This window comes from Boleophthalmus pectinirostris, unplaced genomic scaffold (assembly GCF_026225935.1).
Source record: "Boleophthalmus pectinirostris isolate CB_2022bp ecotype Guang Dong unplaced genomic scaffold, ASM2622593v1 HiC_scaffold_21, whole genome shotgun sequence".
NCBI lineage: Eukaryota > Metazoa > Chordata > Actinopteri > Gobiiformes > Gobiidae > Boleophthalmus > Boleophthalmus pectinirostris.
In genome coordinates, this window is record NW_026571175.1 from 9,551,202 (window position 1) to 9,576,724 (window position 25,523).

General features: G+C 39.5%; 1 protein-coding gene across 1 annotated transcript in view; it reads right to left on the bottom strand.

Moving 5' to 3' along the window:
* Positions 1 to 3,469: 3,469 nt before the first annotated feature.
* angpt1 (angiopoietin 1) overlaps positions 3,470 to 25,523 on the bottom strand; it is a 142,250-nt gene continuing 120,196 nt past the window's right edge. The window contains exons 8-9 of the mRNA XM_020939302.2: positions 15,306 to 15,436; positions 3,470 to 3,812 (exon numbers count right to left, since the gene is read on the bottom strand). Of these exons, the coding sequence (XP_020794961.1) occupies positions 3,649 to 3,812; positions 15,306 to 15,436 (295 nt within the window). The 3' untranslated portion in view covers positions 3,470 to 3,648. The remainder of the gene's footprint in view (positions 3,813 to 15,305; positions 15,437 to 25,523) is intronic.

Genomic DNA, 25,523 nt, shown 5'->3' on the forward strand with positions numbered 1-25,523 from the left:
ACCGTAGGTACATGTTTGTCAAGATAATAAACATTTAACAGAATACACGTTTGATAGAAGACGCATCATTTAAATGTTATATTTATTTATATAAAGTATTACAATTTTCATGGCGACTATCAGGTGGCAGAAAAGTTGCACAATACATCTTTAAGAGAGAAAGAGAGAGATAGATAATTCAAGTTTTGCTGCAGTAACATTTCCTCTGTGCTTCTCAGTGGCCTTTGTGTCAGTCAAAGGTCTCAGTGCAGTTTAACAAGACGATTGGTCTGGTAGAAGGTGAACACAACAGGAATGACCTCCTTTAAAGGGCATTATGTAACTTTTCTGCTAGATGGTCCACCGAATCCTCATCTTCATGGAGATGTTAAAGCTTTGGTATTAAACTTTTCTATCTTCATGAACACAAGCGGGCGATGCCACCAGACTCAGTTACGGAATGAGTGTGTTTCAAGCAATTTTTGAACAATAAAAAGACCTGCAATGATATAAATGCAAGATACATAAGTTTAATGCCATACTGTGGAACATTCCAGGCAAATAACAGACAAGCAGGTGGTGGACCCGCCACCGGAAAAGTCTCAAAGTGCACTTTTGATCACAAGAATGTATATGAGTAGCATGTTAAGTTCTCGTAAGGTTATGGCACACTTTAATGTTCTATAATCAAGCTGTGTTTTAGTCTTTGTTTTCATGACAGCATATTTTTCTTAATTCTGTTGAAATGATTCCAAAGAGCTTTACATTGTTTCCTGCCCATTACAAAATATAATGTAATAGAAGGAATACTGGCATACACTGCTCGCTGCATCTGCATCTCATTTTATTACATGTGTGACTATCTCCATGGAAACGTGATGATTTATTATCCAATGTGATTCAAGGTGATAACTCAGGTCTAAGTCTTGGCAGTTCCTTCTTGTGTCTGGGCCAATGACAAAAGGCCAGTGGATCCTGTTGCAGATGCCGCTCCAAAATAAGCACATGTACTTGAATCTGTCAGGAGCAGACCCCCCGCTGTTATCATGTCCACTCACTGTCACACTCACTCACCCTCACACTCACACTCACCTGCTCCAGCTCACATAACAGCCTACAACAAAGTCACTTCTGCACAAGGGGACATAAGGTAAAAGGAAATCTGCACTGCAACATATATTTTTATACTTTATTTCATGGTATAGCAACCCACCTCAGGAACTTCAGTGACTTGATGTAAGATCATGTCTTCTAGACCATCCGACACAAACTTGCAATTAACAGGGATCATTTATCATAATAATATAAAGTTCCAATTTAGTATAAAAAGTAAACAGCAATTTCATACGATAACAATACACACTACCAGTCGAAAGTTTGGACACACCTTCTCAGTCAGTGTTTTAAATAAATCTACTAAATATTCTTTATATTTTATATCCAAATCAAAGTATCCTAGCCTGATTCATCAGCCGGTTTCACTTTGTAGAAACCATCTGACCTCGCAGTGTTAGAATTCATTCGCTCGACAGGTAGGCAGGTACTTTTCATTTAACCAATCGCTGCTATTTGGTCGTCACATATGTAACTAAGGGGGCTAAATGGTATATTAAGCTTTTCACAAATCCCATAGGAAGAAGGGCAATAACGTCTTTCTTTCTTGATGAAATCCACCCAACATTCTCTTTGTTCCTGCTTTACCGTATTTTCCGCACTATTAGGCGCTCTAGATTATAAGGCGCACTGTCATTAAATGGTCTATTTTTTTTACTTTTTTCACATATAAACCGCACCGGACTATAAGACGCATTAAAGGAAACACAACAGTTGGATGGGTCAGTCGGACTTTGTTTGGCGCGTTCACGGTGACTCTGGGCTTTGTTCAGTTGTGGCGTGTAAGGAGGGTGCTGTCTGGGACCGCTGGATTGTCGGCGTGTTCGCAGTGACTCAGTTGTTCAGTTGTGGCTAGAAATGGCACATTGCACTCGCTTGTGTTTGCGTGCGTTGTGGGTGGTGTGGCTTTGTAGTTTACTGAAGTCGTGCTGGGACACCCAAGTGGATTTGTGTATAGGGCGCTCTGGATTGTGGGGCACACAGGCGTTTTTTGATGGTGTCGGAGGCTTATGAGTGCGCCCTATGGTGCGTAAAATACGGTAAATCCTCGATATTGGGAATCGTTGACACTGAATATACGGATTGGCTGGTGCCTGAACTCGCACTTTTGGGTTTTTTTGCAAACCCTCTAGTGTATTCTGATTCCTGACCTAGTTGCTGGAGAGAAATGAAATTGGTGGAGGCACTAGGTGGTTCTAGTGTGGCTCAAAGTATCCACCCTTTGCTTTATTAACAGAACTGTAAACCCTTGGCCTTCTCTCAATGAGCTTCTTGATGAAGTTTCCTGAAATGTTTTTTGTAAGAGAATTTAAGTAATTTATCATCTCAGTTTAACATTGACTCACAAAGGTTATATTTACACCATGAGCTTCCCTTGACATACAATTGGCACAGCATTATCTAAATTGTGGCATATTGCGTTGCCTTTTAACTGGTGTCTTCTGGCCTTCATAGTCTCACCACACTTGCTTTATAAACCTCCTCCTTTTGAAGCATAGTGAAGGGGCTTGAACACTCAAACATCATACTATGTTCACTTTTGAAATCAAACTTTGTTGACTTTTCAAATTCCCCCGGGCCCGTATTATTAATGGTAAATAAACTTCTCCTGCTTAAGATGTCCAAATAGCCTCCTGCCTTTTACTTCCACCCTTTCTTGGACAAGCTGAAAACAGTTTTCACTTCACAGGGTCAAAAATACCAAAAGTGCAAACCAGGGCACAAAGCAAATGGTGTTTTTTTATAGTTTTGACTTATTTTGAGTTTATTTTTGTTTGCTTTATTCCGTACGTGTCATTCATAGTTTTGATGCCTTCTGTGAGAATCTACAGTGCAAGTAATCATAAAAATAAAGAAGAAATATACATGAAAACGTGTGTCCAAACATTTAACTGACCGTGTGCATTGGGGACAGCTGAAATAAATTATGTCACAATGTAATTTTCATGTATTTTGTGACACATTTTCAATCACGCTGCTGCAAACAGTTTTGAATATCTGTAGTTTTCTCAAAAAAGGTCAAGTATTACACTTTGCTTTGTTATTTGCAAGATGAACATCAACCAATGCAATCAAAGATAATATGCCTGTATAACCTCAAAAAGAAGCAAGGACACATATTTTAACAATAATATTTTAGCGATACAGGATAACACTATGATACAAACACATAATGGACTTTAACATACAGTTGTTGCAATACAAAAACATGTCATAGAAACAGTAATGAGAAAACACAAGTCTGTCCCGCAGTTCAGAAGGTACCACTCCCAATCAGGAAAACGTACAAAAAGAGTTCACTTTCTCTGTATTTATATCACAAATGTCTTTACAAGTTATGTTAGTCCATAAATAATCCGTATTGTTTACAGTTAGGTTAAAATCCTCTTCTGGTGTCCATCAAGTTATACAGAAGAGAGCGAAAACAACAGAGTCAAAGATGCAAGAGTTCGCTTGGCTTTTCAAAAATAATTCTAAACATCCGGTGCCAAACGTATGAGATGATTGGAGCTGTAAAACAAAAATGAACTGAGGAGAGGAGGAGGAGGAGGGGTTCTACGAGAAGTCTTGGGGGCGTATCATCATGGCGGTGGCTCTGAGGGAGTAACTGGGGCCTTTAAAATAGTGCCACTTGATTCCGTTCAGCTTCCCGATGTGCTGTCCGTGAGGGAAGTACACTCCGTTAAGATTGGACGGACCGCAGGCGTCGAACCACCAACCTGGAAAACAAATGGAAGTGAAAAATGAAAAGGGGAAAGTGTCTTGTTGCTAAATTGCCAATGAAATACACATAAGCTGTATAAAACCGGAAAAATAACACACTTGACAAGAAGATTTGAGTCTTAAAGGCACTATTATATTACGCAAAACTGACTCTTGCGAGCTTTAAGCCATTTCATACTGCAATCAAAAACACAAAAGGAGTTGAGTTGGAGTAATCCTTTAATAGCAGTCTGTCTATATCTCCAAACCTCAAAATGCTCTGTTCCACCTTGTGATGTCCTTTTACTTTTTATTCAGTAGAGATTGACATTTTCAGGGCTGAAATCATCCAAATGATTCAGAACTCAACACCACAAGTATGTTTATGATGAGGAAACAAGATTAGAACACGGATCAGAGAGTAGAGTACTATGGGCCCTGTTGTATTCTCACATATGACCACCAGATGCTATCTATGTTACTTCTGTTTGATAGTGCATTGTTTCCCAAAGACTGGGTGGTTCGCAAGAGATTTTTTTACATACATATATAGGCGAGTTTCAGCTGACGTCATTGTTATTAAAAGCCCGCGTTGCATGCTGGGAAATATTTTGGTCGGAGGCAAGAAACATGATAGCGTCAAACACAGTGCGTAACCTTGCGTATTTATCCCCGATAATGGTAAATTCCTGCTGCATTATCAGATGCACAAATAGAAGCACGGAAGAAGGAAAATGTCTTTTTCGTATTCTGAGTGAAAAGAACCGCTAACGGTGAATTAAACGGCTTTCAAACATGTGCAGAGCAAATGTAGAAGATCCTAGCAAACCATGGACTCCAACAAGTTCAACAACGCATCGAGACTCTTGGAGGTTTTCATCTTTTCTGCTGTGAATGGCCCAGGAGTTTCCACCAAGTCATTGTGGATATCGACAAAGTGAATATTTGTCCAGGTAGTTGGCGATTCTGACCAGAAATTTGGTTTGTCCACCTTTTGTCGGGGTTGAAAAGGGTGATTTGGCTCCATCGATGCTTATGACCAGTTTCTGGTCTAATGGTCTTGGGTCCTCTGCCGTTAGACTGGATAAATAACCGGGATCAATACCCTTTACGTGCTTTCTCGCTCCCTCCGTCATGTTGAATTAGTGTTTCTTGCCACCGACCAAAATAATTCCCAGCATGCAACGCACGCTTTTGTCAACAATGAAACTCGCCTATACAGAGTTACATTTAATGTCCACATAGGCTCTCTATGGACAGCTTTTATTGCTGGTTCAATTACCAGTAATAAAACCATTTCCCACAACACTTTAGAGTTAAGACGGCCTTGACAACAAATGGCCATGACCTTTGACTACGTCCCTTCGAACCACGTGAATCCTCGCAAAACTATGGTCCTCACATCTCTGCTCACCCCCTCTGCTCCTCGCTTTTTCGGCAGCACTGTCTTGCCTAACCAGTTTTCTGTGGGAAACACTGATTACTGTTTTTTATTGTTTAAAACTTTTAAAACTTGAGTAATACTAATTGTTCAGGGAGACACGATCACTCGGTCAACAATAAAATATCCTCATTAATGTTCAATAATGGTCACAAATTTATTTTGTGATTTACGAATAATGTGTATTGACTTGGGTTGTGAAGATTTGTGACTTTTAAAATATGGGTCCCCAGAAAAAAAGGTTTGGGAAACACTGTGATAGTGTAACAGCTTTGACGTGACAGAAGAAGAGAGCACAAGTGATCCTGAAAAAAGTAGATTTGTAGATATTTTTTAATTTTGTTCTGCCTGTGTGTCTGATCACAGTGCAAGAATAATTTTTGCGGTTCACTTTTACATACAGTACAGTTATAAAAACCCTTTATGCACTGAAGTCTCATGTATATGCTGGCCACTATGAATAACAAAACAAAAACTCATACTCATTTACAAGAATAAAACTGCAAGAAAACATTTTATAAGTGAGATGTTAAGATTTTGTTGGTTGCATTCACGCCCAAACTACTCCATCTTACATCTCGATCACACAGAGTTAAAACTAAAAATAGCTCGACTGCAGCTTATAGAACCAAATGTCCTGTAGCTGTTTGTCTGTTTCTGAGCTGTAGCAATAAACCATGTCATGTCCTGTAAGTCCTCACAGAGACGCCGTCAAATCTCACATTAGCAGATTTGTTTTAGCTCCAGTTTTCAGTCACGCCGATTGAAAGAGAATGTTTTATTTCAGTCTCTTTTCAAGTTGTATCAAAGTTTGGTGTATTTATGTTTGGGTTTGGGTGAAGGGTTGAGAGATTCCCATGTCTGATCCCCCCCCCCCCCCTCTCTTTGTTTTTTTCTTTCTTTCTTTCTCTGTGACCAATAGTTCAAGCTCATTTCTCCTCTCCCTGCCCTCTGTAACTGGACCACAACTGGACACAAGCTTGTGCGTATTGCTGCAAGTGCAAATTTTTAACACATTATCAACATTAAAGGCGAAAATACATAAAATAGACTCTTGTTACTTAAAATAGATTCTTGTTACCTCCTCAAAAACAGACCTGGAGTTGTGTTTTGTTTCATTCACATGTTTGAGGAATCCTTTACTATTAGTCGGTCTATATCTCTAAAGCTCAAAATGCTTTATTCCACCTTGTGATGTCATGAAGCAGAAATGATTCTAGTGAAGGTGTATCGAGTTTAAAAACAGCGCAGCACTTCCAGGATTAACATATGACATCACAAGTTGGAGTGTTTTCCGTTTGAGAGAAGAACTCCTAATAAATATGCAAGATTTGTGTCCAGAGTTGTTTTTTGATAAGAATACAACATTATAACATAGATCAGAAAATAGCATAATATGGGCTATTCTCCGGGAATTTCTCTGTATTGTCTATTTATTAATGTGAAGAACGTCCGTCTGTGTGTGTCCTCCTGTTTGTTTGTCCGTTCCACGCATAACTCTCGGACCACTCATCCAACTGATCTCAAATTCAGAGGGTGTCATTTTAATGGGAGGAGTGTGCGCAGTGCCAAGTTTCGTGCTGTTAGAGCAAAAAATAGCCACAAAAAGGAGTGACATATAAGCGCTTTAGGTTGCATTTTTTGTATGAAAAGTGCTCTATAAATAAAGTTTGATTGATTGATATTTTAAATTAACTTTTGGAGTGTAGCCAGTGATAACTTCAGAAATTGTCCGCGTTTGTTTATTTATTGTTTGTTTATTACGGGCTGTGCACTATACTAGCATTAACTTAAAGGTGCATTGTGTAACTTTTCTCTTGAAGGGTCTATCACCTGCTTGTTTCTATGGATATGTCATTGCTCTGCCTGAAATGTTCCACAGTATGACATTAAACAGCTCTGCCTTACATGTATTCATTTACAAGTGGTTTTATAGCTAGAAAATCAGACGTTCTGACTGTGAGTGGGTTGGCCTCTCCACGGATCTGACCTGTAACCTGGCCTGGTTTGGTCTCCGTGACAATACTCGAAAACATTCCAGACAAAGTTGTAACATCTCCTTGAAGAAAAGAATCGGTCGAACCCTCCACCAGAAAAGTCACACAAGGCATAGATCTTTGCGATTACTTAAGTCCAACCTTAGCGTTCAGACCGTTACCGCTGATATTTATACAGATGGACTCATTGAACCTCAGAGTGGAATGAGAAGACGATTCCCAGAAGCATTTTGGTATTCTGTTTGCTCATCATCAGATTACTTTGTAGATGGCTCCAAGTTAATTATTTTGTAATTGGGTTCAACACCAGTGCGACTCTCAACAATGAAATATACGCCACTAAATTTTAATCCTTACCATGTCCGTAGGTTGTCCGTCAATGCTGTAATTTCATCTGATATTTTTGGACGGACTTAAAAGAAAGATATGAAAACATGTTTCGGGACTCGCATAGATACAGGGGTGAGGGTTACAGTGACCTGCCCGCTATGCACTAGTTTGAATATGAATTATGAGCTGCATATCAGAAATGTTTCAGAGGGATTCCACAGTGGATATTATTGAGTTGGCTTTGGATCCTCACTGTCAAAATCATGAAATAGTACAGCTACTCTTCATGGGAAAATGTCATAAGCGTTACACAACTGTCCGGATACGCAAGTGAAAGCGAATGGATAAAAAGCACTTTGACATAGTTTTGAATTTGAAGTTTTTAGCTCATTAAAATTGTATTTGATGATATAAATGTCCACAGTTTAGTTGACACACTAATGTTTTCTAACACAAATCAGAATGCACATATTTGTTTTTAAAGGAGCATTTTGTAACTTTTCTGTTGGGCGTCCACCACTTGCTTGATCCATTGAGAAACATAAGTGCTATGGGACAAGCTGAGTATACAGTCGTCCTTCACTATAATGTGGTTCACCTTTCGCGGCCTTGCTGTTTCGCTGATTTTTTATTTTATTTTATTTTTTTAACAGTGTATGAAAGCGCATTGTGTTCCTCGCCCTGCATCCTGATTGGCTAAGAGACTGTAGACCATTGTCCATCAATCTCCTGTACAGTACAGAATGCGTTCAGCTTGACAAATTTACATAAATGTTTGATCTCTAGCAGTGTGATTCTGAAGTGCTGTATGTTTCTCCCCGACAAAACCCACAATGTCGACAAAATGTTCTGCACCGACAAAGGCAGAGGAAGACGCAAACCCATGAGGTTCATTTGGTCTTCCGATAATTTCTTCCTCAGAGTGGTCACGTGATGTTTCTGTGGCGTGTCCGGTCAGCTGATTTAAACAGGTTTTGGCGCTGTCTTCCTACTGCTGGAGGCAGGACGACAGCGCCATCTGCAGTCCAACTTCCTCAGGACAGAATCCCAGGTGTGTGAGAGTAACAAAGCCCCCTCGTCCCGGTTTATAGTTCCATGGACACGTCACAGAAACATCACATGACCACTCTGAGGAAGAGCGCTAGTGAGCAGTCGAAACTGTCAGGTATGAAAACAAATTCTTGGTCTGAAAAAAGAACCTAATAACATAAGACGCAAACCATCGCACAAAAAGTTGGACTTCTGGACATGATGAAGGTAGAAGTTACACGGCTGTAGGATGCCTTTACGGAATAAATTAATCTTCATTTCGTCACATAAAGAAGGAAGAAAATAACTTAAGGACGACAGCAGCAATACGTTTTAAGAAGGATGCAAAAAGGGTTGTAACTGTCCTGTCTGAGGAAAGTGTATGAAGTGTGTGGTGAGGGGTTTTACAGCCTTAAAAGAGATATAATAATTGTAAAAAAAATTAAGCTGACTACTTCACGGACTTTGCCTATTTCGGGTTATTTTGAGAACGTAACCGGCGCGATAAACGATTTATTGATTCCTTGTGAAGGAAATTCATTCTCTGCATTTGACCAGCCAAGCAGTGATGCATTTAGTCTAAATAGATCATTATTACAGAGAGAAAGAGAGCGAGAGAGAGATACTTTTTTGATCTTGAGGGAAAATCAAGTTTTGCTGCAGCAGCATTTACACTGCACTTCTCTTTGGCCTTTGTGTCCCAGTCAAATGTGCAGTTTAACAAGACGACTGGTCAGGAAGGGTCAACAGATCTGTGTCAGGACAGTTTGAGGAGAGGAAGAGAAAAAAGTGTGCCTCTGTGTCCTGCAGTATCAGAGCAGAGTCCAGGGTGAACACAAAGGGAAGGCCTCACTCTTACTCCATTCCTGTGTTTTTGTTGGTGATGAAATGATTAATTCCCTCCGAGTTCCTCTGGAATGTCTTGGAGTATTTCCTCTGAAGGTCTTCTAGCCTCTTGCACAGTTCATTCCCTCAAAGGATTTCCTCTGAAGATCTTCTGCCACATTTGCTGCCACATATGGTGTAAAAACTCTGCAGCATCTCAAATGTCCATAACTAGATCCGTAGCTATCTCCTCAGCTGGCCTTCAGCACGATCTCCATGGATACGAGAAATACAAACAGCTCATTTCAGAAATTGTGATCTAAGATTAACATGTACAGATCTGTAATTCCAAATTTGTCATAATCATGCTTCTAATTTCTTTTCTGATCTAAACAGCCCACAGCACTGTTCCTCTCTCAGGACTATGCACGACTATTAAAGCTGGTACTGAGTGTTCTGATGAGGCTGACGAGCAGCAGACACTTGGAGGCAGAGCAGCTCTCACATAAACACAGATTTATCTCCATCTGTTTTCAGGACCAAGATACTTACGCACTTGTAAAATGTAACAGTGAAACATCCAGACTACTGCAGCGTGTTTTCGTGAAACAGGACTGTCTTCCCCCTCCTCCCAGCATGGCTTTAAACAACTGATCCCCACTGTTTATCCCACAGAGCTCTACCATACATCAAAACCTATACCTGTTACTATTCCTAACACGGAACAGGCTCCCAGCACGTGATTCCGCTATACACAGCCAATAATGGACAAACGCAGCGTGTCCACTTCTTGTGCCCTTTACTGACATTTTGTACAGAGGAAAACTAAAAGCCAAAAAGATAAATAATTCATGTGCAGAAAGCAATTTAAGTTATTTGGCTAACATGCCCTGAAATAGCCTGAATAATGAATAAAAATGGACATTTATATACTAACCACTTTGTTGCCCATAGTTTTGTGTTTAAAGGTGCACTGTGTAACTTTTCTAGTGAGGGTTGGACACTTGCTTATCTCCAGAGAGTTGTTATTGCTTTGCCTGGAGTGTTCCACAGTATGGCATTTCACTGATCTACCTCAGATTTTTGTTCAATTATAGGTGTTTTAAAATGCACTGAAAAACATGCATATTTACTGTGAGTGTAGGTGCTCACCTCTCCACAGATCTGACCTGTAACTTGGCTCTAGTGGTGTCACATGTTTGTTTAACCTGCCTAAAGCTGCTATATTATGCAAACTTGACTCTTGTGAGCTTTTAGCCATGGTATAATCATGGAGAAAAATCCTGCACACTGTCTTACTTGCAAATTGTGAGATTTATTAGGACAAACTGTGCAACGTTTCGGCACTAGGCCTTTGTCAGGCAAACAGAATGAGAGCTCAGGTGGCCATCTTAAATAGGGTGTGGCAAGCACCCAAGGGTGACAGGTCAAGGTAAAGAAACAGTGTACCAAAACACCATAATTCACAAAACAAAGACAATCAACATATAGTGTAATAATAATGATACTAATATTAATAATAATGAAATATTAATCCTAGTACAAAAATCACAGAATAATAATAGAAAAATAAGAATAATATCTGGATACATATGGGTCCAGTTAAGTGGTAACAGAGGGAAACAGGGGCAGATTTTTGACATTCAAATGTCTCTTATTCAGAAACTAGAGGGACTATTGAAATAAGTAAAGTATCAGAATGTAGGAAAGAGTTACACTCCAACAGGGTCAAGTTAAACCTGTGATATTCTTTCAAGTTGTTGACAAAAAATTTAAAAACTCATGTCGGTAACAGAGGGAATGAAATATGCAGCACTTTTTGGGCAATAAATACAAACAGTGATAACTAGTGGTTCTCACTTCCATATCCTTAACAAACTGGTTTGAATATTTGCTTCATATAGTTTTCTACCATATGGTACAAGATTAGGTTGAAAAACCTCTTACTTTTTGAGTCATGAGATTTTTTATGAAGAAAGGTCATGGTAACGGAGGGAAAAGTAACAGAGGGAAAATTGTGTAAGCAAGTAGAAGGTGCAGGATTTTACATAATTTGTCGCTTTTTTCTTCCAAATACTTTAATATTACTTCAACTGAAAGGAAACTATTTCTATCAAATAAGTCAGTCCTTCCAAGCAAATTTTTGTCATTTTAAATACATTTTTTTTGGAAAAATCATGTACCTTCATCAACAGTTCAAAGATGGAATAACACAAGATATGATGAAATACATCCATTTATTTACATGATTTTCAGGTCTGTGAAATTTGGGAAATAATTTTTGTTCCATGTTTCATACATGGTCTGTTTAAAACGTATGTAACTTTAGAACCAAAAATGGTACAGAAAAAAGGTAAACAGTTTCATAAACTAGAGTACATATGTATCTGTTCAATACATTTTTATATCAGATGCATTAACTTTAATTTTTGGCCTTGCTGTTTACTTCTGCTTGACCGGGCCCATATAGACATAGTATATTTAAATATATATAAATTTAATAATATTTGCAAGTAAGACGGTGTGCGGGATTTTTCTCCATGTTCTTGGGCTGCTTCCACTCCTCCAATGCACCCATCTTAAGTAACTGATGTGCGAAGTTCTCATTCTTTTATAGCCATGTTATAATCAGAAACACCTCATAAACATACTTGGAATTATGTTTTGTTTCATTCACAAAAGTTTGAGTAATCCTTTATTTTTAGTCTTTCTACATCTCCAAAGCACAAAATTCCACCTTGTGATGTCATGAAGCGTTGGTTTTCAAGTTAACTGCCACCCTTGTTTAGTTAAGACTGGAAATTCTAGGGGTGAAATTATGAAAATGAATCTAGTGAAGGTGTATGGAGTTTAAAAACATTGATTTCTGACATGACATGATTGGTCAAAGCGTCACAACATCGAAACAAGCAGAAAAATCTAACTTTTGTTGCGTCCAGTGGAGAGAAAAGCAAACATCTTCCGTGTCCACAAATGCACAAACTTAACTTACCATACTCACATTTGATCACAAAATATACAAAATAGTGTGTCTTGACGCTAAAATGTTTGAAGTACGTCTGTCAGTGTCACCATGTTTGTTTTGGTTCGTTTGGGTATTTCGCCTTTGGCTTCCACTCAAACCTCAGTGCTGCGACTTGATTGGTCCACCCACCCAATATGGATTCTCCTGAGTTTGCGAACCCACAAACTTTGCAAAAATCCATCTTCCTGTGCAAGGTTAAGCAAAAGCATCTCCATGGAGACAAGAGGATGGTTGGGCCTGTAGTGTGTTTAACAGGAGGCTATACAAGACCTCTGTGTATAAATTGTCCCATAGCCCTTGTATATGTGGCTCTCGAGAATGCAGTCCTGCCATGCCTCTCTCATGAGCTTACAGCTTAAGGCAGAACATAAATCAGTCCTTATAGAGTGTGTTGAGCAGTTTGCTTTTGCCAGCTTTTCGTCGCAATGACCTAAGAACTAAATACAATCTCCAACACGAACGTACAGAGACGCTTGATTAATTCCAGGGACCGGTCCTCATATCCCCTTACACTGCACCAGGGCCACTCATTTTAAATGCGTGCGACATGTTGAACCGCACCCACATCTTAAGAACCTCACAATGAAGACTATAGCTGTGTTTCTAGCTCACTATATATTGTCTAATGGGACAGTGACCAAACATTACTTTATAATCTGTATGTGAGTAATACGGGCTGGGTCGGCATTCAAATCAGTGTATTTTCCTCTAAAGCCTGAATAGATGGGAAATATCAGATTTACTATATTCCCATGTCCAGTTGTAAAATAATGTGGGGATAAAAAGATATATTTAATGGATTTGACATTGCTGACAGGAGCCTGAATGGTCCCATTAAGTATAAATAGTGACTACATATTGTGGACACGGTTACTGTGGTTACATGTGTTTGTTGTTCTGCTAAAACTGGGCAAAATGCTGGATTTCATTGGTATTTAAAGGTTAGGTTGACATTTAGAGAAAGAAGACAATTGCAGATGACTCGGATCAGTTTTAGACCTGCCATTTATGCTGAGATCAGGCCAATCAGTTCATGTCACTCTCACAGACAGATGCAGGATAAGGGTGTAATGTTACACTAAAATCTAAATTCGGTTTGATTTTTCGTTTAGTATAATTTGCAAAATTTACTAAATACACTGTTCAAAAAAAAAAGTAAACAAAAAGGAACACACACAACACACGCATACAAAAAAAAGTTGGACATCTATACAAGTATGGACAGGACAATATCTTAAGCTACATTCAGACTGACTTTTTTTGTGAAATCAAATTTTTTTATGAGGTCGTTCACATTTCCAATGAAATGTGACTTGTACGTGATCTTCAGTGTGAACTTTAAATGCCCCAAAAGTGTGATGGAAGTAGTCTAAACGCTGGGTTTGTGTCCCAAAATATAGTCCAGTTCTTTGTAAAATGGGCAGGTTACACGTCCAGAGCCGCTTCCTTTGTTTTGTTCTTTAGCCTCCTCACAGACTCTTTATTTTTTGTTGACACTGGAGCCAGGACCGCCTGTTGCCGGGCTCGGCCATTTCTTTGGCAATCATTTCAAAAACTGCCCGGTTCCGATAAGACCCCTCCAATTTGGCCTGAATACAGCGATTTCCCCCCAAATATTAATTCACTTGCTAACCTCGCTTTCCCTCCATTGACTAGACTCTGAGCCTGATGTGGAGGTGGGATGCATGTGACTTGGCCGTTCAGACTGAAGTCGCATGTCAAAAGATCAGATATGTATCAGTTTTAGGAGCACATATCCAAGTGGCCTCGGCAGCATTTGAAAAAATCTGATCTTTGTCGTTCAGACCAGAGTAATGCACGGGTCTGTTTTTGGAGATCCGCACCCGTGCAGTACAGCACCGCACCCGCCCGTAAACCTGTGATTTTGTCAAAGTTAAACCCGCACCCGCCTAGACCCGTTAACATTCCACCCTTCACACACAAATTAAAAGCATTCTAACTGAATCATCATAAGCTGAAATGTTACGACTTCAAGAATTAGGCTACAATCACGAAATGAAATGATCAATACGAATTCACAGATGCGACTCGACTGTCAAAATACGTCATCACTTCACAGGCATTATTTACTGAGCAGAAGAAACATTGAGATGGCGAACGTCTTCGCCACACACGCCATGGACTGAACCAAGACTAAACCGGGACTAACCTAGGGTTGATTCCAAGACAGAACCAGGAGGACTAAACCAGGACTGACTAAGACACATGGGTACCCGACCCAGTGCAGGACTGGTTCTGTCATTAAAAGACCAGACACAGGTCGCATAGGAGTGAAAAAATCGGACACAAAAGGATGCCATGTCTTTTAAATGGGAAATGAACAATAGTTGCACTTGAGTGGCAACAATGACAGCCCATAAAAAAGCACTGGTTTTGCATGTGGAGGTCATTTCAGGTTTCTGCCTCTTGGTCTTTTTTGGCCGATTTATGAATAAAAACAAAACACATCTTCAGATAAGTGATGAGGAAACAACATTATAACATGGATCAGAAAATAGTGTAATATAGGCCCTTGAGACAGTACAGTTCTATTCTAAAACCGCAGTTAAACTTTATCTACCCTTAATATGCTCCACCAAGTAATAAGTCATAAGCCAAAATGAAGACAAATACTACATCATAACTTAACCTGAGCTACCCTTTACTTTCACTTCCTCTTTTGTGTGTCCTCTTCACATCCCATCTGTGTTCTGTTACTTCACTTTCAAAGTATATGGAGCACGACAGGAGACCGGAGACACTTATTTGGCGATTGTGGCCCTCTCTTAAATCTCCGCATAGTATTGTCCTTGCACACGCACGCTCACACAGACAGTCGGTTAGCGTGTATGCAGCATCTTACCGCCGGTTAGCATGAGCGAACACTTGCACATGCAGTTGTCGTTGTCCACGTCCTTGGTGCTGAAGTCTGCTCCGTGGATCACCAGGCTGCTCTGTCGGCCTGCGGTCCCACTGTGGCTTTTAAGGAAGAGCCTGGAACGCAAACAAAAGGAAGGAGTTTTAGCAAGGACAAGATCTTCCATTAAAGGTCCTATATTACACGACATTGACTCTTGTGAGCTTTAGGCCATGTTAAAATGTTGTTACCTCGTCAAAAACATACCTGGTGTTGTGTTTTTGTTTCACTCACACATGTTTGAATTTATTATTAGTCTGTGTATATCTCCAAATGCTCTCTTCTACCTTGTGATGTCATGTAGTGGTAATCTGAGTTAATGGCTACCTTTCAACTTTAGTTCAGTACAGATTGGCAATTCCAGGGCTGAAAACATCCAAATGATTCTAGTGATCGTGTATGGAGTTTAAAAAAAGTAGTGGAGTATGTATTACTGTATTACTGCATTTCTGTTTTAGAGCCTAAATATACTAGTCAGGCTGGTGCCATGTAGTGTCTCTACTCAGTTTCATTTCTCTCCAGCGACTAGATTTGCAAGAATCACGAAAGTTGTAGACCGCGCACCGGCTAATCATCGAAGAACTGTGAAGCCATGACGTCAAACTCAAGCACCTGTCTAGGTCAATTTTGTGGTACAGCACAACAGTAAACAAAGCGGTCGAGATGGATGTAGACGAAGACAGACATTCTGTGTTGGCAACGATTCCCGAGATTGAGGATTTAAAGCCGGAACAAAGAGAATGTTTGGTGAATTTTATCAACGGGAAAGACATTATTGTCCTTCTTCCTACAGGATTTGGTGCATTACATATGTCACAACCAAATAGCAGCGATTGGTTAAATTTTTAAAAAGTACCCGCCTACCATCGAGCGAACAAATCCTAATGCTGTGAGGTCAGACGGTTTCCACGAAGTGAAACCGGCTGCTGAATCAGGCTACAAATATACAGGGTAACTCCAGGTATTATTGATAAGGAAGCAACCTTATAAAATAGATTAGAAAATAACGTTATATGCGCCGTTTAACACCACTCAAAATTAAAAAATATGAAAGCTAACAAAGCCTTTAGTCATTTTGTTGTTTAATGGTTTGATGATGTCTTAGCTGAAATTAGAAAACATACTTAGTGTTTTACTTAGTGTTTAGGAATATATGCTTCGGAATTAGTACAAGGAACAGTGTTTTGTTCAAAGCGGTGCTGTTTTCTCCACAGTATGCCATTAAATGAGGTAACAAAACAACAAATGCCAATATAAAGGTCAGATCTGTGGAGAAGCATCCCCGCTGACAAAAAGAATGCATGATATTTTTTCAGCAATAGAAACTGAAATATGAAATTGTGTGGCCAAACCTCCTTGTCTAAGCCTGTTCTCGTCAAATCTGAGAAGCTACACAAGGCTGGGCCTGGTTAGTACTTGGAAGACACACCACTGGGGATACTGTTGTGTCCTTAGGCAAGACACTTAACCACATTGCCAAGTATGAGTGTGTTGTGCGTGTGAGTGTTGATGGTGGTCGGAGGGACAGATGGCGCAGATGGCAGCCTCAAAAAAGCACTAGAAGACTAATGCGTTAAATGTAGGATGGATAGGTTTAATGGCATTCTGGGGAACATTCCAGACAAAACAATAACATCCACGGAGACAAGCCTCAAAAAGAAAGTTACATATAACACCTTTAAAGGGCCCATATCACACTGTTTTGTGATTTATGTTATAATGTTGTTTCCTCATCAAACATACCAGGTGTCGTGTTTTGTTTCATTCACACAAATTTAGGCTGAGCTCTTCTCTCAAGTGCTCCACTGTTTTTTTTAAACTCCATACACCTTCACTAGAATCATATGAAAGAATTTCAGCCCTGGAATTGCCAGTCTATGCTGAACAAATGGTAAAAGGTAGCTGTTAACTTGAATTCTAATGCTTTATGACAATGGAGTTTTTTGAGTATTTTGAGCTTTGGAGATGTAGACAGACTAATAAACCATGTTTGAACATGTCTGAATGAAACAAAACACAACTCCAGGTCTGTTTTTGAGGAGGTAACAAAATTGTAACATAAATTAAAGCTCACAGGAGTCCATTTTTTTTCTAATTCATCAGCCGGTTTCACTTCGTGGAAACTGTCTGACCTTGCAGCATTAGGATTCATTTGCTCAACGGTAGGCAGGTAGTTTTTTCATTTAACCAACTGCTGCTGTTTGGTCATGACATATGTAATGGGTCGCTAACGGGGCTAACTGGTATATTAAGCTTTTCCTAAATCTCGTAGGAAGAAGGGCAACGTCTTTCCCCTTGATAAAATTCACCAAACATTCTGTTTGTTCTGGCTTTAAATCCTTGATCTCGGGAATCATTCACAACACAGAATATATGGCTCTTTCCTGATTGGCTGATGCCAGGACTCGCACTTCCGGGGTTCTTACAAACCACCTAGTGTATTTTGATTCCTGACCTAATTGCTGGAGAGAAATGAAATTGAGCAGAGGCACTAGGTAGCGCCAGCCTGGCTACTTTAATGTGTCCAAATTTTCTGAAACTAAACAGACTGTTTGATGTCTGGTCTTTTCATTCCATCTCTACTCTATATTAACGCAAACCTACAAAAAATCTGGGCATTTTCATTCCAAAATATAGTGTTGCCTAAAAAGAAGAGAAAGATTTATGCGTTCACACATGCAGAGCAGCCCGCCTGAGTCTGAAGGCGTCTGCTAAAACCATCTCCTCCTCTGTGTTCATTTACACCAGTGTGACCAGTGTATACAGCAGACTAAACAGAGCAGTGACCCCAGACCCCAGACCCCAGCACCACAGACCAGCCTGGTGAAGACATCAGCCACAAACACCAGACCGCGCAACCATACAGCGAGAAATATGACCATGTGGGGTGGGAGTTTCAGCTAGAATTTCTTTTGAATAATAATTTCAATGGGTTTTTTTCATATTGAAGATTCAGCCTTTTGTACACATGATACTGTTTTTGAAATACAGAACCCAACGTGAAGTTAAAAGTCTGGAAAACATTTAAACCATTAAACAAAAAGTGAACCTCTTCTGCTATAGTCTTTGTTTGCTTTTTCATTGAATTTTTTCTTTTTTTTTCTTTTAAAGCTGCACTATGTAACTTTTCTTTCAAACTGTTTGTCTCAACGATTATTGCTTTGCATAGAATGTTCCACAGTATGGCCATTATATGTAGATATATCGTGCTAGGACTCAATTGCAGGTATTGTTAGTATTGCTATGTAGCTGTGAAATCACATAAGGGGTGTCCTCGATGTATTGCTATGGTATATTCAGAAGTTACCATGGAGATAAAGCACACATTAGCAAACACTGTCAAAAAGTTTAAAGAAACTAGGGGTGTAACAATATTCAAGTCTCATGATACGATATCGTCACCGTATGAACCTCACGGTACGATATTTTTTGCGATCTCGTGGGAAAGCTCACAGTATGGTGCAGAGGCTTACAATTAGGAATGTAACAATATCCAAATCTCTCTGTACAATATTTTCACAATATACGTCTCACAGTACGATATTTATTGCGATATTTTGTGGAGGCTAACACAATTGTGAATATGCTACTTTTTGCTCTTAAAATGCCTTGACAAGTCTTAATCCAAAGAACTAAGACTTAAAAGTGTTATTTCTTCTTGTAGTCTACACTACAAAGGGTCATGGTCTATGTAGTTCCCTCTGTCATATTTTAGCTGTTGCTGCACCATAACTCTTAATTTAAGCAAAGAGACTTGTAATTCGATATATTGTGATGGTCCACGATATTATTGTGAGAACTTTGACGATACGATATCACGATATTTTGGTTATTGTTACATCCCTACTGAAAACTCAAGAAAGTGCCTGTGATCATTACAAGCGTTCATGGTCATGTTTAGGAGTCCGATTTACATTTGATTTACACAAAAAGGTGGGAGTCATTGAAAAACTGTTGGCTATTGCTATTTAGCTCGTGAATGTAATTTTAAGTTTAAGAGACTTGTTTAAGAGCACATATCATCTCAGCTGTTCTAGTTCCAACAAAATCTGCTCTTTTTGGTCAGATTGCATAAAAAAATTTAAGATTTTTTATTTTTTTTTTGTATTCTACCATGAGTCTCTATACAGAACTGATCTGCAACTTCAGATCCATAGAGAAAGACATCAAGACAGGCATGTGGTTGAACCCTTCACCTGAAAAGTTGCAGACTGCTGCTTTAAATGACAGTTTGAAATATGACTTAACTTCAATCATTTATTATAAGTTCAATCTTTTCTCACAAAGAGCCATTCCCAAATGGAGTGTGTGGGTTCAGATCTGCATTTTTCTTTTTAATGGGAATTTAAAGCCTGTACAAATGGGAGGGGTTTCGTCCCTAATGATAAAGTCTAAAATATGTTCCAGCTATTTAGCATCAGGTGTTAAGTGTTCTAATGATCTGACAGTCCCACTGTCACTGGCCCATTACACATGATGGACGGCCGTGTTTGGACAGCTGCAGACAGGACTCATTAGTGCCTCCGGGGGCCGAGAGTGGCAGTGCGTCGCTGAGGGGAAATCACTAAAGCCACTAAACCAATATGTGCAATATCCTACAGTTCTGGTGAGTCACTGAACCTGCTGCAGACCAGTGGACATGAGGCGTTTGGACAAGGGCCTCAGAGCTTAGTGCATACATGTAGGTACAGAGCAAAGCTGTCAGTAAGGCACACTCACTGTTTCCACTATCACATCACGTAGTGTGAATGGTCTCACAGCTTCCATTAAGAGAAGACAGAAGTCTGACATCACAATTCATTTAATACAAAAAAAAAAAAAACAAACATTTAAATTTAAACTAATTCACTGTGTATTCTTATTTTGTCTCTTCAGAACAACACTGAATGCGTTGTGGTTCTTAACCTTTTTTTGACTTTTGATGATCTGTTTTATGCACTTACTGCCTCATACCGTTTTTGCTGTGGTGTGACACCCACTTGAGGTGGACTCTGGAGTCTGACTCCCAAAGGAATTAATCCAGACGCCGTGGCACCTCTACTGGCACCACCGAGTTGCACGTGTGCGGTCTGAGCTACTCTCACTACTCGTAATTATACACAATATTCTTGACCACCGGACTGGACTGCACGTGTGCGGTCTGAGCTCCTCTCGATACTTGCAATTAAACAGAATACTTGTGACCACTGGACTGGAGCCACACCGTGTGCAGTCTGAGACAGGGGTAATACAATATTTTTAGATTATATTAAATCATGTTCATCCCATTTAGACTAGCATGGGGATCCAAATAAGAAAAACAATCATATGAAATATAGAGTTTACATCTGTTACACCTACCATTTGCAACACTGAGAACCACCGTTCTAGAACATAAGGTCAGGATACAACTTATAGTATTTCATTGGGATACTAGAATTGTTTCCTGATTTGTTGCAAGTCGTATCTAAAACTGCAGATGTTTTGAAAATGTTTTCCAGCTCTGAGTGACTCACAGCCAGCACTTTCACCACATTAGTCTCAGCTGATCCTAAAGAAAAAAGTGTATGGTAAAACTGACAGAGAGGAGATAGTGTTTTCTATTACAGAGCCAGGTTTCTGTCATACTCGGCCAAGATAACGGTTGGATTTGTTGAGTGATACTTTGACAGCCTCAGCTCATCAGATCATGTTCACCAGGCCAAATATTACATCAACCACATCCTCACTGTCTGTTCTTGCTTACTCACACAATACAGAAGGTGCTGTTTTGTATATTTACAAGAACACAACACACAGTTGGAAAAGACATCTTGAGCAGCAAGGAAACTTTGGCCGAGATGACGATATGAAAATTGGATGTTTTGTATAATGATAGCTTTTTGGTTGGCAGTAGTACTTGCAGGGTAAATAAGAGTACTGTAGTGGTCATTTCTTTAAATTGAACCATTTGTCAAGGTTGATTTGATTTCTGTTTGTAAAACAGCGTAATCTTGAAGTAGATCTTAAAGGGCCTATTTATGATTTGTTATAATGTTGTTTCCTCATCACAAACATAACTGGAGTTGTGTTTTGTTTCATTCACACATGTTTAACCCACAAACTCTGATTCATTACGTTATAATTTGGACATTTTAAATAGCAATATTCATTTAAAACTGATGACATTTTGCAAATAAGCAGTTATAATATGCACAAATCACTCCAAACACACATTTGGGTGAGTAAATGTCCAAATGTCCAATAAAGTTTGTCTAAGTCTAAGTGGATGGTGAGGGGAAAGAACTATAACATGATTAAAAGTTCGGAAAAAGTCAATTTTGTACAATAGCTGTACTTTAAGGTGTGAGTACTCAACCACTGTACCGCAAACAAAGATTAAGTCAATGCCAATCCACTGAAATAAATCAAGAGAAATGTTTTATAAAATAATAAAATAGTTTGATATCTTGTAAATGAGATTAATGGATTGTGTTGACATGCAGCGGCCTAAAGGGAAACTGGCAGAGCATGTTAATATCCAAATGTTCCTTGTAAAGTAAATGAGAAACACAACTGGTCAAGGCTCATTAAAAATCACACTGAGTAATAAACAGAAAATATTTCATGTAATGCCTGCGGGGAAGAGGTTTTAGTCAAATATGTGGCAAATCATTTCAGAATAGGTGATAAAATTAACACATAAAAGAGAGGATCAGCTTTTATTTTCTTGTTCACTTTTAGTTACTGAGTGGGAATGTTTTGTCGTATCACCTTCTTCGGTGTCGGGTGTATCTTAACTCTCCTCAAACGGTCTTTGTTCTAAACTCTGCTCGAACCCACTTGAGAATCATGTTTTGTTCTTGAAAACATTGTGTGCTAACCTTCAGATCACACTCAACTCTCACTAACAGTAATACAACATATGACCACTGAACCTTTGTGCTGATTTAAAACTCTGATGAATTCAATTTCCATCTTTCCCAACAGAACATTTATTTCAATTATTGTGAGAAGAAATACTTTGATTTTACAGCTATTCTCTAAAATAGTTAAACGGGGTATTTTACTACCCCAGCTCATGCCAGATTGATACACGTGTCTCTCTGAACTCACTTCTACACATTATCAATCTGGGATGGTTCTCACTTAAAGCCACTGGAAAATGTGGAATGTCATGATGACTGTTTGAATTTGATAAGTGTCAGAACAGCTGAACAAGATGGAAAAAAATAAATAAAAAAATGTTACGTCCAGTTGAGAGAGCACAGACCTCTTCCCATTCCTGAAATGCACATTGTTTACGTTCTGCATGTTTTTCACAAATAAAATAGCCGTATTGACGTCACCGTGTTTGTTTTGGTCCATTTCGCACTTCTCCTTTGGCTTCCACACAAACCTCAGTGCTGACACACGATTGGTTGCCCACCACCTCTCAGGCCCTATCACACCAGTCAGGGCCAAAATGAATTCTTGTGAGTTTGTGAGCTGACAAATATCACGAGAATCCATCCTGCTGTGCACAGTTAGTACTTTATATATGGGGTTTAACAGCGAATATGCAACATATTTAGATCAAACGTGTTACCTTATTGTTTTGAAAATGCTATATTTGCTGTTTTAACATGTTTCTTTAACTTGCCCAACTTTCGTTTTTTCGTTCTCTCTTTGCTCCTTGCTAAAAACACTCTCCCTTCAGAGCACTACCATAACACAAAGAAAGTGCATTCCGCTTATGAAACTACTGCACATCGCATCAAGTTTGTCAAGTTGCTGCGTACAGTTTTGTATCATGTTTTCATGAAGAATTGTCATGTGGGAGCGTGGGTGACGTAGGCTTGTGGACTGAGCATTGCACAAAATCGTACAGCTAACCGTGAGGAGGGTGGGAATAGGGCCCAGGAGAGATCACTAAAATAGTCAAACATGCAGGGATGACATCTAAAACCTCTTCAGGCATGTTTTTGAGGGAACATGGGCATGAGGGAACAAAGCTAAAAAGAGCAATTTATTTTATACCGTATTTTCCGGGCTATAAGTTGCACTGTCATTAAATGGTCTATTTTCAAACTTTTTCCACAAATAAACCGCACCGGACTTTAAACGAAACACAACAGTTCGATGGGTCAGTCGGACTTTGTTTGGCTCGTTTACATTGACTCTGGGCTTTGTTCAGTTGTGGCGTGTAGGGAGGGTGCTGTCTGGGACCGCTGGATTGTCGGCGTGTTCGCAGTGACTCAGTTGTTCAGTTGTGGCTCAGAGTGGCACATTACGCTCGCTTTTTCGGTTCGTTCCTCCGTTCCATTCCTTGTCCAAGTGGAGTGATGAGTGTGGCTGCGGGTGTTTTTCACTGCGTGGTCGCTGTCTGCTCAGTGCGTGTTTACGTGCGCTGCGGGTGGTGCGGCTTTGTAGTTTACTGAAGTCGTACTGGGACACCCAAGTGGATTTGTGTACAGGGCGCTCTGGATTGTGAGGCGTGCAATCGTTTTTTGATGGGGTTGGAGGCTTAAGAGTGCACATAATAGCCCGAAAAATACGGTAGTTTGCTATGGTCCAGAGTTGTTCTTCACTTAACATATGCCTACCGAGCATCCTGATAATTACGTCAATGACTTTATATAGAGTGAGCTCAATAATCACAATTATTTATTACCCAAATAATTTTGAAACTCTACCACAGCCAAGACTAATATGTAGAGACTTCACTGCCTGGCGTCACTCACCAACACTCACAAGGCGCTGCAGAACTGGTTGAGTTTTGCCCAAAGACACAATGACAAAATCCAGTTAGCCATTGTCTTCACCATCCACAACAAAACACACAGAACTTGGGAATCTTCCTCCTTTTCTCCCTCATCATTTCATCATACCATTGATGTAATTATCTTCAAATGTAACTTGATCTTTTTTTAGACATGCAAAGTGAGTGCTTAAAAGCTCGGACATTTCTCTTCCCCCGCACTGGTCCAACACTAATAATCAAATACCAATGATCCTTATTATATTGTGGCTGCTAGTGCTTTTAAGAGATGAATTTCACACTTCAAATAATGAATCAAACTTATTGGCAGGACAACTAAACCGCTAGGGTGACTGAGATAATGTTGTCTTTGTAATTTGTGCATGGTAACGCTGTGATACAGATTGGGTTTCGGTATGCGAATGCTCCAGAGGATTGTGGGAAATGAGCCGGATTGGGTCAGGTGAGGAATCAGATGTTTATGAATGAGCGGGTCCAGTACAAACCAGACTACGCGCAATAAAAACTAAATGTTATAAATATATCAGCATAAATGTGGCAAAAATGGCTTAGTTCCGAAGTTGTAGTTATTAAAGTTGCACTGTGTAACTGTAGGGAGATGATGCCTGGAATGTTCCGCAGTATGGAATCTACTGAACCAGCTCGTATTTATTCTACACAGGCCTGACCACAGACTGTATATATAAATGGACATAGCTGACCCGCTAACCGCCGCGTTTTAAGTAGGAAGTGAGCACGGGGGCGCATTTAAGGCTCCATTGACTCTGTTTCCTATTGACTTTACGTTGAGAAATTGTCGCCCTTCTCTCTGTAACTGCTGCAGCGAGCCCCGTCATTTTGGTTTTAAAATGTTTGCATTAACCCGCTCTACACGACCCTGGTGTTTTATTTCGCCATTTTGTCCGTTTATAAATTCCTATTCCTGATATGGAGATTGGCTCAGAATTCACCCCTGTAACCGCTAACCTCGTGAGTTTCATTTGACTGGAGACGAACGCTATGGGTGATGTCACACTTCCTTAATCCATTGTTTCCCAAAGACTGGGTCGCAAGGCATTTTATTTTTGGGGTTGCCTTGTCACGATCTGCATGTAGGTCTGTGTGGTGGATCCCTCTGCCACCACTCCACAGTGTTAGTATTATTTCATTTACATTACATTAAGTTAATTACAGCACATAATTTAATTCCTTTATTTAGACTTATATTCTAATTTGGGTGCACACATTTTAGTTAATATAAATCTGAATTATTTACTTACACTTGTTCTTTTTTTTTGTTTGAGTGACCAGATGGAGGACCCTTGGCAGAGACCATCCACGCCCAACAAAGGGGGGGAGCACTATTTAGTTTGTTTTGCTAAATTCGTTTGTCTAGTTTGTTTAAGGTTACTTTATTATCACTTATTAAATTCTGTATTAAACAAATTTGCCTTCTTGTTATTTTG